Source organism: Lithobates pipiens, unplaced genomic scaffold (assembly GCF_037356315.1).
Source record: "Lithobates pipiens isolate NorthernLeopardFrog02 unplaced genomic scaffold, aLitPip1_a1.2 Scaffold_3, whole genome shotgun sequence".
Lineage (NCBI taxonomy): Eukaryota > Metazoa > Chordata > Amphibia > Anura > Ranidae > Lithobates > Lithobates pipiens.
The window spans coordinates 89,777,593-89,797,268 of record NW_027507790.1 but is presented as its reverse complement, the minus strand read 5'-3'; the positions used below and the strand labels follow the sequence as shown (position 1 = coordinate 89,797,268).

Here is a 19,676-nt window from a genome sequence, read left to right as displayed (position 1 = left end):
TTACTGACTGCACGCACAGATTATCAGATACGCAAAGACAAGCAGAAACTGAAGAGCAGTAGCGATCTGAATCACTAATCTGAAAAGCGCGAATCGTCTCTCACCAAACCTCTACTAACACAAACTTCTTATACACACGAGATCAACAGAAGGAGCCCAAAGGGTGCCGGACGTGGTGCTGAACTTCCCTTTTGTAGGCCCTCTGTACACGGCTTACATCACCGCGTTCTTGACAACCGGAAATTCTGACAACTTGGTCCGACTGTGTGTATGCAACATCACTTCCAGACCTGGTCCGGAATTAATCCGTCGGAATAACGCCGACGGATTTGGTCGTTGGAATCTCCGATCGTGTGTACAAGGGCTAAGACATGTATAAAGCTGTGGTACTCTGCAGGAGACACACTTGACAAAAGACAACTTGGTATTTAAAACAGGAATTTCCAAACCCAGTACTCAGTGCACACATCATATTCAAGGGGCGTGAGCATTTTGATTGGTGTTGGGGTTGCATTCTCTAGCAGGCGAGCTGTCATAGATAATGGCCGATATATTTTTCTTTATTGTACTTTTGAAAATATGGGATTCATCTTAGCTAATATATAGCATATATATCAGGGCTTGACAAATTTGCTTGGAACCTAGGAGCCAGCTAAAAAAATTAGGAGCCAGGTTTTTTTAAAGGTCGCCTATGGAGATTTTAAAGGGTAAAAATTTGTTGCCATTACACAAGCGGACGTAATTTTGAAGCGCGACATGTTTGGTATCAATTTACTCTGCTTAACATTATCTTTCACAATATTAAAAAAAATTTGGCTAACTTTACTGTTGTCTTTTTTTTTGTCTTATTTTTTAATTAAAAAAAAAAAAGTATTATTTTTTCCCCAAAAAAGTGCACTTGTAAGACCGCTGTGCAAATACGGTGTAACAAAGTATTGCAACGACTGCCATTTTATTACCTAGGGTGTTAGAATAAAAAATATATATATAATGTTTGGGGGTTCTAAGTAAAGGGAAGGAAAACAGGCAGGGGAAGCTCCATTAGCATAGGTGGTTGTCTTGTCATACCAACGGCCACCACAAGAGGGCGCCATATTCAAGAAGGAACCATAGGTCTGCAGAAGGCTGCAAAGCCACTGCCTCAATTACCGGCGTGGCCCAACGCGATCGTGCGACGGAGGGGGGGTTGGAGACGGTGTCACGCGGAAATACCCCAGCTATGGTGCCCCAGGAGCCAGGTCGCTAATTCTAGTCGCAAATGCGACCTGGCGCCTGGGGTTTGTCGAGTCCTGATATATTATATATTATATCATATGTAGAAACAGAACGAAACTCTGGATAGCCGCACTCCGGATTGTGTAAAAATTAGATGCCTTTATTTCTTCAAAATGCAAGTGCAAAACTCCATTGAACAAAACGTCACAGCAAAAAGGAACAAAAAAGGATTTTTGAATAAAATTTCTAACGCGTTTCACGCTACAAACAGCGCTTACTCATAGCTATATTATATATATATATATATATATATATATATATATATATATATCATACACACACACCTACCTACATACACACACCCTGCCTCCATTAAAATATGAAGTAATATTTACGGTAAGTTGATCTCATTTATCTCTGATAAACCCAATGTCCCAATTTTGGTGGTGGGAGAGTTTAATGCAGTAGTGGATCGGAAAAAAGATAGGCATCCATTTGGAAGGCTCCATGATCAAGGATCTGAATGTTTTACCAGCTAATAAATGAAGTAGGTTTGAAAGCTATATGGAGATTAAGGAACCCGATGGAACAACAATACTCGTGTTTTTCAAAGACTTATTATACACTTTTGAGGATTTATTTGGCTCTTGGTTGCGAAGCCATGTTATGTTATATCAAGAATATTAAATATATGTCCAGGGGGCTTTCAGGCCATTCGCCACTGGTGCCAACAATATGTCAAGGAGAAGATTATAAAAGGGAGTGGAAAATAAAACATTTTTGGTTGGAACTGGTGGGAGACCCGGAGGGAATAGTATCAGCTATAAGGGAGTATATAGAAATTAATTCTGACACGGCACCTTTGGGGGTGGTCTGGGACTCCCTTAAGGCCCTCCTCAGGGGTATACTAATACTGCGGGTGGCGAAAATAACAGAAGCAAACAAGAAAGCAGGAGGTAGAAAGAAAATATATAGGAGGTATCATCTGATGAGGTGCGCTAGCTGACTGGGTAAATGAACAACAGAAATATAAACAAATACCCCTGATAAAATCTGAAAATAAGCAGTTGTTTAAGAGACAAAACTCTTTTGAAGAGGGAGAGCGCATAAGAAATTTACTGGCCCTACCGGTAAAAACAAATAAATGTACCACGGTTATACTAGCAATTAGAACAAGAGTAGGAAGGGTTACTGCATATACACCTGAAATCAAGAGGAATTTAAAGATTATTATAAAACATTGTATAGTACCCAGTGCCAAGAAGCAGAGGGGCAGATGTGGATTTTCTTTCAGGGCTTGGAGATTCCGCACCTCTCCAATGAGGATAGGGAGATGTTGCATGCCCCCATAGTTCTGGAAGAACTTTGACAGATAGTAGCAGCATTGGCGAATCAGAAGGCTCCTGGGCCGGATGGTTTGCTGGCAGAGAGATATAAAAAAAGATGGAGAGGTATTTAACCACTTCCCGCCCCATCGATAGCAAATTGACGTCCGGGAAGTGGTTCAGTTATCCTGACTGGACATCATATGACGTCCTTCAGGATAACATGCCGCCGCGCGCCCATGGGGGCATGCATCGCGGCGAACGATGGAGCGATGTGTCAGTCTGACACACCGCTACACCGATCTCAGTTTACCACGTGATCAGCCATGTCCAATCTTGGCTGATCACGATGTAAACAGGAAAAGCCGTTGATCGGCTTTTCCTCACTCGCGTCTGACAGATCGGCTCTCCTGATTGGGGGGGGGGGGTCTGCCCTGTTTATCAGCGCAGACCCCCCCCCCCCTCAGATGCCCACACTAGACCACCAGGGAAGCCCCCAGGTATTCCTGCCAGGTATGTACGCCATGGCCATCCACATGTACAAATGAATGCCCAATCTGTGCCAATCAGTGCCCACAAATGGGCACTGACTGGCACCACGATGAAACAAATGAAATCAGCAATGCCACCCATCAGTGTCCATCAGTGCCCACCTATCGGTGCCCATCTGTGCCACCGATCAGTGCCACCCACAAGTATCCATCAGTGCCACCTACGGTATGAGTGCCCATCAGTTTCAATGCCGTGACTATTAGCAAGGATCAACTTTCACTGCAATGACCAATCAGGGGTTAATGGAGCTGGGGGATACCGTTGCATCCACAGACACCAATGTTGGGGCTCATTACTGGGTCCATTGACAGGGATGTTTATTATTACATCCACTGACGCTGGGGGTTATTATAGCATGTAGAGGTCAACCGATATATCGGCCGATATTTGGCGGTTTTTAATTAAATCAGCATCGGCCAATTGTGCTGTTAAAAAAGGCCGATTATATCTTCAGCGCGACTTGCAAATGACTTCTATAATAGAAGTCAATGCAAGTTGTCTGAAGACTTCAGTGGAATGACTTGTTTCCTCTCTGGGCAGTCTGCCAAGAAAAAAACAAAGAGATACAATGTTTATAATTATCAATGAACTGAATTCCCTGTGTAGAGTTATCAGTTTAACCATTTAAAGACTAAATCTTTCCTGACACTTGATGCTTACAAGTAAAAATCCTGCATTTTCTGCTAGAAAATCACTTAGAACCCCCAAAAATTATATATTTTTTTTTTTAGCAGAGACCGTAGGGAATAAAATAGCGGTTGTTGTAATATTTTATGTCACACGGTATTTGCGCAGCAGTCTTTCAAACGCAATTTTTTTGGAAAAAATACACTAATGATTAAAAAAAATAATAAAAAAAAACAGTAAAGTTAACCCATTTTTTTTCATCCAAAAGTTTTGATTACCTGTTTTTGTGTGTTTATTTTTATATTTTTTTTTATCTAAATTATACATACAGTGAATTGATTGGAGGTTTGTTTTGCTTAATAAATGTTTAAATGCAAGACATTTTCTGTATCACATATTACTTAAGGCTGCTTTCACACTAGCTAGTGGCCGAGGAAGGGGCTAAATGTGTCTGTGAAGAGCGCTGCCAAATCACATTGCCGGCGCTTTGGCAGCGGTGCCCATGTATTTCAATGGGCAGGAGTGGTGGAGGAGCAGTATACACTGCTCCAAAGATGCTGCTTGCAGGACTTTTTTTTAACGTCCTGCCAGCACATCTCCTCAGTGTGAAAGCACTCGGGATATCACACAGGCTGCAGGGGAGCCGTTTTGCAGGCACTTTACAGGTGCTATTTTAGCCCAAAAGCGCCTGAAAAACGCCCCAGTGTGAAAGGTGTCTAACTGATAGATTTTATTAGATGAAGGGGGAAAAAAAAAAAAAAAATTAAAAAAAAAAAAATCGGCCTAACATATCGGCCCAAAAAAATAAAAAAAATAAAGCGGCATCATGTATCAGCCATCGGCTGCCACAATTTCTAAATATCGCCATCGGCCAGAGAAAAACCCATATCGGTCGACCTCTAATAGCACGCACCACTGTCACTAATATTGGAGGTTATTATTGCATTCAACAATAATGTTCAGGGTAATTTGGGGGTTATTATTGCATCCACTATTGCAGGTGGTATGGAAACTCCAACTCTTTCAGTATGCATTGCAATACACCGCAAAAAAAAATGCAGCAGTTCCAACATTTTTTTGCATCGATGTGTGAAAATGCCCTGCTAACATGCGACCCTCTGGAGATGTCAGGGGCTTTGCGCGAGGCCCTATTATAATGTTCAATTTGGCCACCACTGTTCTATATTTTTAGTCAATCGAGCAGTATTTCATTGCTCAGTACTGCTTGCTGAACATGATTTAGAACACTGGTGGTTGGTTTTGAACAAGTCCAGACAATGGAGAGCGATTTCTTTGAGATGCTTTGAAACAGGGCACAAAAAAAAAAAAAGAAAGGAAGGACAATGGGGGGGGGGGTTATCAAAACATACAGAGCATACTGGAGCAGCTGTGCATGGCAATCACCTTCTACATTCAGGTTGACCTGTTAAGCTTCGCTAAAGAAAGATAGACAGTGATTGGTTGCCATACACAACTGCTCCAAATTCTGGGTGTTCCATTTTTTGATAAATTCCCCTCAATGTCCTCATGAAGCTGAAACCAACTTGAGTAAAAAGGTCTTGGTCATAAAACCACTTCATCGTTGTGAAGAATCAGGAAAGAATCTTTGCATGATAGAACTGCTAACTCTGACAGATGTGATAACCACCAAGAGAGCCACTTTGCAGGAGAGATCACCCAAGGGGAGTTCCCTAATGGGATCAAATGATGGTTTGTGCAGATAGCTCAAGGAAGCACAGGATGCTGTAAGACTCTCTGAAGGTCTCCTAAAAGTAGAAATTCATGCTATACCTAACTAACCCCCACCCCCCCCCCCCCAATACCTACTCTGAATAATCTGTGTAAGAAAGGCCTGTATACTTACCTATTTCAAGCTGCTCGAGTCTGGTTATGTGATCGCCCGTCAGCCAGTGCTGGCTGCAAGGGAAAGGAGAGTGTGCCCGACAATGGCTGGCAATGCCTGGAAGCAGTGACGTCACCCTAAGTTTACCATAAAAACCACATCCGTATTACTTTTATTTTTGTGGTTACTCACCCTAGGGGTTGTCTCAAGCAGCTATAGATGTTTTTGCCATCGCAATGTTTATTGTTAGGTCTGTGACTCAAATTTTTGTGTGCTTTCACCTAAGCTTACTATGGCCCAACTATTGTTGGCTCTCACTCTTAAACACTCTTCTTCCCTAGAGTCACCTCTGGCTGACACAGGGGAGCCGGATCATGTGACCAGAGCAGAAATACGTATAGAGGTCTTTCCTACACCGGTTTAGTCAGAATAGGAGGGGGAGGGAGCATTTTGAATATTAGTTAGGTTTAGCATGGAATTAAGTGTACTTCGGGCCAAATTTATGGTGAAGTCCCAAAAAGTAGGAAAGCAAGAATGCGAGGTTCAGAGGAATCTTTGGGGGTCGAAAAGCCTCCATTCACACCAGGTGAAATATATAATTGGGTACTGTGGTATAGTGGCTTTTACAGCCCTGAGTAAGTTGGGAATGGCAGAGTCAGAGACACCCCGGTCCTTCAGGTCTTGGGTTAGCAGAGCGATGCAATTAAAGCCAGTGACTGAAATGGATGAAAACGGGGGGCCTTGAGAGAGCAGGTCTAGCCTGTTTGGAGGACAAATGTTTCAGTATTGTCTGTTAACCAGGTTTTTCTGGGCCAGTTTAGTGCAATGAGAATCACAATTTTTTTTTAATTTAGGATGCAAATGGAGGAATAATCCACACTGAAGGAAAGGAATATATCAGTTGGAATGAAGTCCAGGGAATTATCAGGACATCAATTGCAAGTGCTAGAGGTTCATTGGTCTGGGCCACAAACAAGGGTAGCTTGAGTTGTACCTGGAGGCTAGGATGTCCACACCTTCAGTCCCCCATTTGATAGAAGAGATCAAGGATGTAAGGATAAAAAGGGACCATTCCTCCTGGTTCTCTCCATGACGAAAATCACCTGCCAATTGTCCATTCCTGGAATGTGAACAGCAGAGCTTGCTTGACAATGGTTCTCTGTCCAAGAGAGAAGAAGTCTTACTTCCTTTAAGGATGCCTGACTCCAGATGATTGATATAGGGTACTGTTGAAGCATTGTTTGACTGCCCCCCAACTGGGTGTCCCTGAAGAAAGGAGGTCCAGTGATGCATGGCTAATTTGATTGATATGAACTGCAGGATGTTAATGGGGAGCTTGGTTTCCTTTAGGGGCCAGGTTTCTTGAACTGTGAGAGAGTGCGACTCACACCCCTACCTGGCCCTTGAGGCTGGCATCTGTTGTTATCAGCTTCCATGAGTGTATCTTACCCATTTTAAAGATTGGGTTAGAAATCTACCAAGTTAGAGAGTTCCTTGCTTGGCTGGAGAGAAGCATAGAAAAGATCAGAGAAGAGTGGGTTTTTGCAGGCCAACAGAATGCTTTACAGAAGAGGCCCAATTTAGAATTAAGAGAAAGAACAGCTTTGAACAAGGCTAGATTTTGATCTTCGAGTCTGTGCATGGGATCTTAAAGAGGCTTGCTGGAAGGAAAACATTTGCCTGGGCCATGTCTTTTTAAGGCCAAAGTATTCTAGATGAAGGGAAGGCTGGATTGCAGACTTTTTGAAGGCCGATTACCCAGCCAAACACCTGAAGAATCTGGATAGCCATTTGCAGATGAGACAAATTGAAAGCGTTTGTCTCCTACCATCATTCTGAAAATGTGTCATGACTTGTTCTAAGGCGTCAACACAGAAAAGTAGGGCAGAAGGGGATGCAAGTATTTTGCTAGAACTTGGTCCTGGAACACACCATCCTGTTGATCATTAATTTCCACAGTACATTTGGTTTTGTTTGACAAATTGTTGCAACATCTGGCTGTAGAGCTAGACCTGCAGGAGCAAAGAGCCTTTAAGAAAATATTTTTTTTCTGTCTGCAGAATCCTTGGGGAAAAAAAAGAAAAGACTTCTGCAGGTACAGTAAGGTGCTGAGACAATGTTTCTATTACCAGACCAGCCCATTTTTTTGTAAATTCATTATCCATGGATATAACATGGAAATTGAGTGGAAATCTTTTCAGGAGTACTCCCATCATCATAAATTGCTCTGGTTCATGAATGGGCAATGTCTTTCAGCTTTCACACAAAGTGAAGAATATTCAGGGGACACTTAAATGCATGCACTGCCAGTAATAGGATATAATGAGTCTCATGACATACCATAAGAGTACAGTATTTGATTACCAGGACAACCCTGTATTACCTTTCCATATTGCTGGTCCCTGTATGGGTCTGGACTTTGCCCATCTAGGCATAACCTCAGATGGGTCTTCTGGAGACCATAGGATTGGACCATGGCCCTGGACCTATATTGCATCTTACTGCTAAGTACACTCATTGCACTCAGTGCCAAGGTAAGCACACAAGCAGGATCCAGTGCCTGAAGAAACTTTATAAGCCATCCCAAAAGCATGGGGTACAGGCACGGTACCCAAGGTATTACCAAGGCAACACCATCTGGATGCACTGCTTATAATGTTATAGTAAAAGGCAGTAAAATGCTGATTGACAAAACCCAAGGCAGAGTTGATTGAAGCATTCAAAGTAAGGAAACTGGAATGGGAAGTGGGGAAGGGTTATAGGGATATGCCCAGTGTTTAAAAGTTTTGCCAGTGTCCAATCACCTTAAGTTAGCATCCCATAACCCGTAGTCTATGAATATTCAGCCTGTGTCCTGTATTATGCGATTAAGATACAAAGATTCTATTTTTCACAGAAATTAAAACTACATTATGTAATTCCTTATACACTACTAGGAAGGGATCGACCGATTATTGGTGGGGCCGAAATTCACTTTTTTGAAGTATTAGGCACAAACGTACCCGATGTTACCATGATTGCTTCAAGGGGTTTTGCCGGTGTGATGCATGCAGCTGCATACATCACCCCGATACTGTTCTTTAGAGCCGACGGACGGCTTTATTGTAATAACCACCGATGCGGCTCAGCAGCCACTCGACTGTTATTACAAGCAGTGGGACGGGACATCCTCTCCCCTCCCACTGCGAGGCCCGAGCAACCAGCCGGCACGTCCGTCGGCTGGCCGAAGACCCGATGCTTTGTTCGAGTCTTGGATCTAGTAACCCGGAAGCGATGTCATGACATTACTTCCCAGATTACTGGCATTTTAATGGTGGCAGTTTTAAAAAATCTAAAAAAAATTATTTAACCACTTTCAGACCGGACCATTTTGCAGGCCAATGACCAGACCGCTTTTTTCGATATGGCACAGCGCCGTTTTAACAGACAATTGCGCGGTCGTGTGACATGGCTCCCAAACAAAATTTATGTCCTTTTTTTCCCACAAATAGAGCTTTCTTTTGGTGGTATTTGATCACCCCTGTGGTTTTTATTTTTTGCGCTATAAACAAAAAAAAGAGCGACAATTTAAAAAATTAAAAAATATATATTTTTTTACTTTTTGCTATAATAAATATCTCCCAAAAATATATAAAAAAACATTTTTTTCCTCAGTTTAGGCCGATACGTATTCTTCTACATATTTTTGTAAAAAAAAAAAAAAAAAAATTGCAATAAGTGAATATTGATTAGTTTGCGCAAAATTTATAGCATTTACAAAATAGGGGATAGTTTTATGGCATTTTTATACATTTTTTTTTTACTAGTAATGGCGGCGATCAGCGATTTTTATTGTGACTGTGACATTATGGCGGACACGTCAGACATTTTTGGGACCACTGTCATTTATACAGCAATCAGTGCTATACAAATGCTGTGTAAATGACAATGGCAGTGAAGGGGTTAACCAGGGGTGGCAGTGTAGGGGTTAAGTGTGCTCTAGGGGCGTGTTACTAACTGTGGGGGGCTGGGCTGTGTACTAGTGAACACTGGTCTCTGCTCCAATCACAGGAAGCAGAGATCAGTGTCACTTGTTGCTAGGCAGAACGGGGAGATGCTGTTTACAAAGGCATCTCCCCGTTCTCCTTCCCCCGTGAGTCGATCGCGGGTATCCCCACGGCAATCGAGTCCGCCGGACCCGTGACCGGACTCACAGGGGGTCCCGACCGGTCCGCACGCGATGGCAGGGCAGCAAATTCAACTGGACGTACCTGTACCCCAGTTTGCCTGCCCATGCCATTCTGCCGACGTACATCGCCGTGCGCCGGTCGGGAACTGGTTAAAAAAATAATATACTTTCAAGTGCAGAGGAGGGGTTTGGGGTCTTATAGACCCCCAATAACTCCATAAAGAGTACCTGTCACTCCCTATTACTGTCCCAAGGGATGTTTACATTCCTTGCAACAGCAATAACAGTGATAAAAAATTTTTTAATAAAAAGTGTAAAATTTAGTTTTTTTAAATGTACAGAATATCGGCAGACAAATTCGCCTATCGGCCTGAGAGGTTGCCGAAATATCGATCTCGTAACGGCATCGAAAAAACTATATCGGTCGAACCCTACTACGAGGTAATTTACAAAGATTTAGGTTAAAAAGGTTCATGTTTATAAGGCAGTATCTGACCAGAATCATGGAATTTCCATACAATCCAGTGATGCCCTTGAGGCATAGCACAGGCACATAGCAGATCTGTCTAAACTCTGATCTGGCAGCTCATACATTTTAGCAATATGTTGTAAACGAAGGAGGGAAATACAAGCACCAGCCCTGTTTTTCTATTTTTTTAATCTTCCGACGATATATTTAGTGTTTTTTTGAATGGTGGCATTAAAGCTGTACTCCAGACAAAAAGTTAAAATACACAGACTGATACTCATATAAAAAGGGGGTGCATTTTACCTGCCAAGGATCTCTATTTGTGTCCATCCAGTCCTGATATTTACACAGCTCTGCCACAGTCTGGGATATTTACACAGCTTTGCCCCTGTCTGGGAGGGCAAGAGATCTGATTTTACAGGTCTTGTCCCTGCTCAGCCTGTTACTAGACAGAGAGAGAGAGAAGCAGCAGACTAAAGGAGTTCACCTCTGTCATTCTACTATTCTAGCACACGTCTTGATACCATGCATACACACACCTGGTTAGTTCATTTTGCCAATACTTGTTCACCCAGTCTGATTTCTGCTGTACAGGGACTGCAAGGGGCCAATACCAAGTCAAATTTATATACCTATACTGCTTGTATTTAAAAAAATGCATGTAATGATACATTAATAAATACAGAGCCGCAATAATTTGTGTCTGGAGTTCAGCTTTAAGCGTTTACGTTCATTACTGTAATTCTTTCTTCAGACTAAACCAATGAAACCAACATGCAGATTAAAAGCAGGTACCTAGAGCTGCTTCACATACATATTACTGCAACAGAGTACCTGCTTTTGAATTTGTGTGTTACCTTAAAGGGAATATAAACAATATTACAAAGAAAGCCAGTCTCTATACTTTGTATCTTGCAACAGAAACTTTGCTTTGTCCATTCATGCCAGTCTCTGCCTGCAGCAGAGCCCTCTGAAAGACTCTGCCGCAGTAACAACCGATACAAACACGAGATGCTAAATGAATGCAGATGTTACAGAGAGGCTGGCCACCTTCTGCATTCAGCATTCTGCTGAGATTTCCAAACAAATCTAGTGTGCAAGGGTAGAGATATTTTTCTGTCAAGCAATAAAAAGTGCATTTTAGATTATATTCAAATGACATTTCTGCATGGTCAAAAAGTTCATAAACATAGTTACCCTTTCAAATATATTTTGCAGCATGAACCTAGTGCTGCCTCTTATTGTTTAAGAGCATGCAAGGAGGAAAGTGCAAAAAAATGCACAACATAAAGTCAAAATTCAGTCTTATTCAGACTCTTATGTCATTAAAAATAATACAACTCTCTTCAGGTTTCAAAGAGTCCCACCTTCATCAGAGCATGCCATTGTGGAACAAGGTGTGCAAGTGGACCCTAAAAAAGTAATTAGTTTGATCACACCAGATGGTAGTTAGGCATTGCCTTCTCCACTGCAGAAACCTAGGGGGTGTAAGAGAACTATATAATAAGTTAACCTTGGCTTTTAAAGCTACAGAGCTGAAATCAGAGAGTTTACTTTTCAAACAGAATTATTTTGATGGTTTCACACCAGCTTTACATGCAAATGTAATTGTAATTTCAATATGGTGAACCATGGCTTCACTGAAATGTTATTCCATTTTTTAATGGCAGTTGCATTTATTGTAAAATACACTTCATGGACCTTTATAAAGATGAGTGAAATTCTGGTATGGCAAGATTGAAAAATAGCCTGGCTTGCTTTTTAATTCGGGTGCTGCATTTCGGAATTGTAGAATACAAGTTTTCTGAAAGTGAATAAGCATCTAGATTCAGTTCTGAAGGCCGATTCAGTTCTAAAGTAACATTATTTTCATAGTAATTAAGGCTACTTTCACACGGAGGCAGCTTTCAGATGCGTTGGCACTAGAAATAGCCTCTGAAAAGTGCCTGAAAAGCACCTCCTATTCATTGCAGCGTATCTTTTCACACTGGGGCAGTGCGCTTGCGGGACGTTGCGAAAAGTCCTGCAAGCAGCATCTTTGGGAGTGGTTTGGGAGCGCTGTAAATAGTGCTACCAAAACGTCCTGCCCATTGCAATGAATGGGCATCACTACCAAAGCGCCTGAAAACAGGACTTTTTACTATTTTTTTGGTAAAAAAGTGTTCCGCTAGGAGCCGGGCGCTGCCAGTGTGAAAGGGGTCTAAAATATTTATTAAGTAACATTTTATCAAAATAAGAATAACACATTGTTGAGCAATGGATTGAAAGTACCATATATTACCAGTCTATGTGGTGGAGACATCATATTTCAGTTCATCTGAAGCTTTTCTGCTGCTGTATGAGGCCCACATTTTCATATACTCTACCAGAATCTTCTCTCATTCTGTAACACAGACAAATATTCAGACACTGGTATTCAAATAACTCCAGAGCTGCATTATGCTTCATTACCCTTTTTTTTTTTGTCAACCGATAATGTTTCTACCAGTTTAGAATTTATCCTTAAAACATGCTCACCATTTTATAGACTTTATCTAAAATATGTCACAACAGTCTTTAATGCTGAACTCCAGGAATAATTAAAAAATACAGTTGCAGTCGATCTTTGCCTAGGGTACTGTAAAAAAAAAAAAAAAAATACACACACACACACACACACACACAAACACCAAGTGACACCCATTTTGTAGCAGACAATAAGAAAAAAGAACAGAGGGGAGGAATGAGAGTCCTGTTCTACAAGATATGGAATTTACTGACAACCCAAATTCATATTATCTCAATTGTAAAGTACAGGAAATCAAAAGAATGTGTGCCTGCCCCAAGCAATAAACCGAGGGGTTGGCAACAACATAGCAAACAGACCCACAAAGAAACAAGGATGGTAGCTTTTTTTTACAATAGGTATATGTAGGGAGGATACAGGATAAGGGACTCAACAGTCATACCAGTAAAACAATTTACCGCATTTATCAGCGTATAGCATGCGCCGGCGTATAACACGCACCCCAATTTAAGGGGGGGGGTTTCAGGGAAAAAAATAATATAATTTTTAAAAATAAACCACTTTGAAGTAAAATAATGGTCAGTGAGTAGCTGCAGCTTCAGTGCAGCCTGATCTGTGCCCATCTGCAGCCTGATCTGTGCCCATCTGCAGCCTGATAGGTTCCCATCTTCTGCCTAATAGGTGACCACCTGCAGCTTGATCAGTGTCCATTTGCAACCTTGCTGAGGGGGAGGGAGGGGATGAGTGCTGCCAAAATAGAGCCAGATCTCCTGTGTTCTCAGCTCGGCATCACACCCAGTTCCGCCCCTTGGCCCGGATCCTATGATGGACATAACGCCAGGACATCAATGCTAAGAGATGTCCAGGGGGCGGGACTGAGTGTGACTGCGAGCCGAGCTATATGGGAACCTTAAATAAATAATTTAATAGATGAGCATCTTAATGAGATTCAATGTACAGGGATAATTGTAGACACGCACACTCACTCAGGTTGAACTGGATGGACTGGTGTCTTTATTCAATCTTACTAACTATATAATGTTTGTTTATCTGCAAAAGGGTTTTAGTGGAAATGAGCATTAGGAAACGCCTCAAAAAAAGGCCACCATAAGGGCCCAGAACCATCATACAGAAGTTATTCTTGAGACGCCAGCTTGACCTGAGAGTCTGCCAACTGGACTTCAGAGAAGCAATCTTTTACTGGGGAAAGGAAATCTTGGCCTTTACAGTGCCCAAGATCAGTCCCAAGCATTCTGGGCAATAGGGTGCCTGAAGGATAGACTTCTTGAAGTTGATCAGCCAAAAGCTAGGAAGACTTGAATCATGTTCTGGATGTTGGCAAACAGGACCGTGGCTGAGGAATCTTTCAGCAGAAGGTCATCCAGGTTCCCAATGGCCTGAATGCTCTGAGCAGGGCCAGGAGCAGAGGTAAGTACTTCTGTGAAGGCTCTTGGTACAGGGGAAATCCTGAATGGCAGGGTGACAAACTTAATGTTTTGGTGTCCCACAGCAGAAAGTAGAAAGCATTTGCGTGAGAAACATAGGAATGTAATCATTTTGGATGTCCACTGAAACTTCCATGGTCTGAGAGAAGCGATGAAAGATCTTGTAGACTCCATATAAAATTTGGCAACACATAAATATCAGTTTAGGAATTTTAGGTCAAAAATTGAATAAATCCCAGCATTCAGTTTAGGGACTGTGAATAGGTTTCAGACACACCCTTTAAATCTTTCTTCTGCAGGAACTAGGATTACGACTCTTTATGTCTGAAGTCATTCGGGTGAAACTGGCAAATTGGATGAAAGGAATCAAAGAGGGAATGTGGATAGAAAGTCTATTATGTAGCCCGTGGAAATGACAGATAGGATTCAGAAGTCTGGGATGTCTCTAATCCAGGTTGGTGTAAAGACCAACAGACGTCCTGCCACTCTGGAGAGTGACGGTGTCCTTTCATTGTGAAGAGGATTTCTGGTTAGGCTTGAAGAGTGGAGTCCATGCCTTGTGATAAAAAAAAAAAAGGATACCTACAGCAAGCAGGCTCTGTAGACCATGACTTTAACTCCAAAATGTTTCACATATATACAGACTGCAGTGTCATCCTAGAGACCTGGCAAAGTACATTCTTAAGGGCATCAACCCAAAATAGCAGTGCCAGAGCCATGAACTTCAATTGTTCCCACAGAACAGGGTCCTCAAAGACAGGATTGTGTTCTCTATTTGCCTAGTCTAGATGGCAACAGTCTGACAAAAGGAAATAGCCACTTTTGCCGGTTGTTAGGCAGGACCAACGGGGGAAGATTTGGCTAATCCTCATGCAAAGGACAGACAACTTGCTTGTGCAAGGGATAAGTGACCTCATAGTAGAAAGTGCATGGTGTGAATCCTCAGCGTGTACCTCAAAATGCAAGAGGTGAAAATTCCTCTGTCCTCTTCTGCGTCAACCTCACCTTTCGCAACATATTACTTGAAGAGTTTAGAAGGTTCAGGGTCATACTCCTGAATAGAATTAAGTGGTGGATAGGCACATGAGGGCTTTTGAGCCCTGAAGACTGAAGATCCTAAAATGGCACAATTTCCCAAAGAAATAAGACATAGCCGCAGTGGAATATGTCTTAATTAGATAGGCTGCTTCACATCTAAGAGGGAGATGGATTAGATGAAGGGAGTCAGTTTAGGACCGATGAAGGGGAACAGCTTTCACCCTAAACATTTTGCTGGTTTCCCTCAGTGCTGTATCATGAGTGCCATTAGGCTTCTCAGCTACCGTATGTCTTGTTTTAGACCACAGCCAAAGTAAGGGGATTCCATGAAGGACTCTAAAAAAACGTAAGGCAAAACGAGAGGGTACTAGCGTGTCCAGCTGCGATAAACCCAGGTTTCCTGTGGTTGGGCCTCTGGAAAGCAGGCGACCAGAAGACCAGCAGATATGCCATTTGTGGTCTTGGTGGAAATGGCAGAAGACATAGCACATATTATTACATCATGAACTACGCCACAACCCGAGCAACAGTGTTGAGGTGCTAGGGGCTACCGAGGAAGGGGATTAATTAAAATTTTTGAAGTGAAAGAAGAATCTATCCTCCCAAGTCATCTTTGATTCATTTGTCAAGTACTTCACCAAACAGACATCCTTATAAAAAGGGCATACATGTGAGGCATCTTTTAGAGGCAGCTTCAGCCACAAGATTCTGTACATGTGAACAGAAATCAGAACCAATCCGAAAAACATGTCATTACTTGTTCTAGGGCAGCAGGGCAGAAGGTATTTGCTGTAATTGCTCAGTTTAAGTATGATCCTGGAATGGTGTTGGTTGTTTGCTGTGTTTTGAAAGAAAGAAATTGCAGCAATACCTGGCTACAGAGATGGGCTTGTCTTAAGAGAGCCTTAAAAATTGTCAAACTACTATCCGCAGAATCTTTAAATGAAGAATTGGTGCAGTGAGAGGTTTAGGACTGAGACAGCAAGGTCTACTACTGAAACAGACCACTTTTTTTCAATGGATAGAGCTCGGCAATGACTTTCAAATGGGTGAAAAAATAAAATAGGATTTTTATAACAGCTTACCTGTAAAATCCTTTTCTTTGAGGTACATCAGGGGACACAGGGCCATAGTAATTACTATGTGGGTTATATATCGGACCGACAGGTGCTGGACACTGGCACACCCCTAAGGCGTGTACTTCCCCCATATAACCCCTCCCATTACTGGGAGTCCTGTTTTGTAGCCAAGCAATACAAGTGTATACCAAAGAAGGGAGGGACCTCTGTGTCCCCTGATGTACATTAAAAAAAAAAGGATTTTACGGGTAAGCGGTTATAAAAATCCTATTTTCTTTTCTTACATCAGGGGACACAGAGTCATAGTAATTACTATGTGAGATGTCCCATAGCAATGACAACTGAAGGGGGGTGGAGACTGCACAAAAAACAGGAGGCCAGGGGACTCATACTGCAGCCTGCAGTATACTGTGCCCAAAGGCAATATCCTCATGACCTTTAATATCGATTTGATAAAATCTGATAAATGTATGAACTGAAGACCCAGTTGCGGTCTTACAGATCTGAGCCATAGAGGCCTGATGATGCACCACCCGAGAGGCACTAATCGTCCTGGATGAGTGTGCTCTTAATATGAGAAGGAAGAATTTTCTTCTTTAAGCTGAAGCTTAAATAATCACTTGACAAATCCATTTGGAAAATAGTGGATCTTGACGCTGCCTGTCCACATCCTGGACCCTCTGGCAGTACAAACAAAATCTGTGTTTTGCGTACCTGAGCAGTCACCTTTAAATAGACTCTGATCAATCTTACTACATCAAGAGACTGTAGTACCTTCTCTTCTCTAGATTAAGGCTCTGGGGAGAAAGAAGGAAGAATATCTTGGTTTAAATGAAAATATGTTACCACTTTTGGTAGGATTTGAGGATGAGGACATAAAACCCCCTCCTCCTTATGCATGAAGAAATATGGCTCTTACAAGACAGAGCCACTAGTTCCAATAGTCTTCTAGCAGAAGAAATAGCAACCAGAAAAGATTATCTTTCTTGTCAAACGGCTGATTCAGCAAAGCCGATAAGACCAATTTTAAATCCCAAGGATTTAGAGGTGCCTTGATAGGGGAAATAAACAGTGTTATCCCCTGACTAAGTTATGCACCAAGCATGGGAAGCAAAAGGCCATAGGAAAAAACAATGACAAGGCCGGGATCTGGCTCTTGATAGAAGTCAAGGCCAGCTTCATTTCAGATCCCATACGCAGGACATCAGGAATCCTGCCTATGACATACTTCCTGGGGTGTCAACCCTTGGATCCACACCAAGAAACATATGCCTTTCAGACACTATAGTAAGTGATTCTGGAAGCCGGCTTCGAGGAATTAATCAAAGTAGACACTACCAAAGGAGATCACCCACGATATTTTAGAGTGGGGTTCAACAGTCAGAGCTGTTACATTTTTCGTCCGTAAGGTAGGATGAAATACCAGACCTTGTGCAAGAAGGTCTGGCTATAATGGCCGAGTCTGAAGGACTCCTACTGCCATCTTTATGATCTCAGTAAATCTTCTGGGACCCGCTGGGGCCACCAGAATCACCTCCTTTCATGTCTGCTTAATCCTGCGGAGAAGGCGCGGAAGTAGCAGAACTGGAGGAAATGTATAGATCAGTGAAAACTGATCCCATGGGAAGACTACTGCGTCTGTTCTGCCTGCTAGCGGACCCCTTGTTCTCAACATAAAGTTGTCGACTTTGTTAATGAATCTGGACGTGAATAGGTCCATGTCCGGAATACCCCATCTTCTGACATATCGCAAGGAAGATGTCAGGGTGAAGAGATCATTCTCCCGGAAATAATTGTTGGTGCCTGAAAAATGAGAATTGCCGATGGGCAAGGAGTGTTGGGTTCTGCCCAAGCTAGAACATTATTCACCTCTTTTCGGGCTGCACAACCTCTCGTGCCCCCCCCCCCCCCGGTGATTGATGTAAGCTACCGCCGTGGCCTTGTCAGACTGAATCCTGTCAGGACAGTCCCATAGTCTGCCCACCAAGATTCTAGGGCCAGACTGTCTGAAACTTCCCAAAAAGTTGATAGGCAAGGTCCTCTAGCCAGGACCATCTCCCCTGGACAGAATCTTCTTCCAGGGCTGCTCCCCAGCCTAGAAGGCTGGCATCTGTTGTTAACACCTTCCAGGATAAAGATTTTCCCTTTTGTTGGATAACAACCACCAATTTAGGCTCTGACTATGTCGGGAGCCAAGCATATTGTAAACAAACAAGGCCCGCATTTTTATTCCAGACCGACAGGATGGTGTCTTGAAACAGTCTTTGAGTAAAACTGCGCGTAAGGGGCGGCCTTTAAGGAGGCCACCATTTCCCCTAACAAATCTCATGCACAGACGAATGGAAGGATTTTTCTTTGTTTTGATAAGTTGAATTAGTCCTACAATGGAGATGATTCTTGTCTGGGGTAAGAATACCTTCTTCTGTCTGGTATCTATAACCAGCCCCCAAGTACCGTAATCTCCTTGATGGTTTTAAGGAGAATCTTCCTAGGTTGAGACTCCAACCTAGAGATTTCAGATATTTACGGCTGAGATCAGACTCTGGTTTTAGACCTGAGACTGAATGATCTATTAAAAGTAGATCTTCTAATAGGCTAGGACCGCTATGCCTTGAGCCCTTAACCTAGCTAAAGGAGGTGCCAGAATCTTTCAGAACACTCGTGGTGCTGTGGCCAAGTTAAATGGCAGGGACACAACTGAAAAAAAAAAAAATTATATTTCAAACCGCAGAAATTTTTGGTAAGCGGGAAACTTTGGCACATGGAGATATGCAACTCCCCTCTTTGCAGGATGGACACAGTCGATCGAATTACGAAAGGATCGGATGTTTAAGTGCCGATTCAGTTCTTCGAGATCTAGAATGGGTCCTACCTCTGTTTGGTTCTGGAACCTTAAAAGGTTTGAGCCAAAAAAAACTGTTCCTCTAAGGGAACCTCTGATATCACCGACTAGGATAACAGCTGATCCAGGGGCCAGAAAGAGAGACTTCTTTTTTCTCTGGATCCTTAGGAACATTCTCAGAGGAGACAAACTCTTGCATAAACACTGCCCCATCAGCAGCCCAAGGACCCCACAGGCAGCACCCAAACAGGGATCCGAACCCCAGAGCCTCAGATCAAAAGCAGACTGAGCCGCCTGGGCTCTCGGAACTCTAGGTCGTAACCTAGAGAAAAAAAAATGCAGAAATCCCTCTGCTTTTGACATTGTTCCTGCCAGATCTTGAGAATCGCAGGACCTTTATCCTGGTGCTGCCCTTGGGGGCTTTCCCTTGAACCTGACGACTGAGACCATCGAGACTGCCTAGAGGGAGATGCCCCAGGCATAGGAGAGGCAGCACGATAAAAGGAGAAATGTTTGAACCTCCTTTTACTGGTAAAGAGAGCTTTACCCTCTTGGATGTACATATCC

General features: G+C 42.6%; 1 protein-coding gene across 1 annotated transcript in view; it reads right to left on the bottom strand.

The window, feature by feature from the left end:
- The window catches only part of PTPN11 (protein tyrosine phosphatase non-receptor type 11), a 133,631-nt gene that overhangs the window by 12,942 nt on the left and 101,013 nt on the right, over nt 1-19,676 (bottom strand). The window contains exon 15 of the mRNA XM_077462035.1: nt 12,481-12,582. Coding sequence (XP_077318161.1) covers nt 12,513-12,582 — 70 coding nt within the window. The 3' untranslated portion in view covers nt 12,481-12,512. The remainder of the gene's footprint in view (nt 1-12,480; nt 12,583-19,676) is intronic.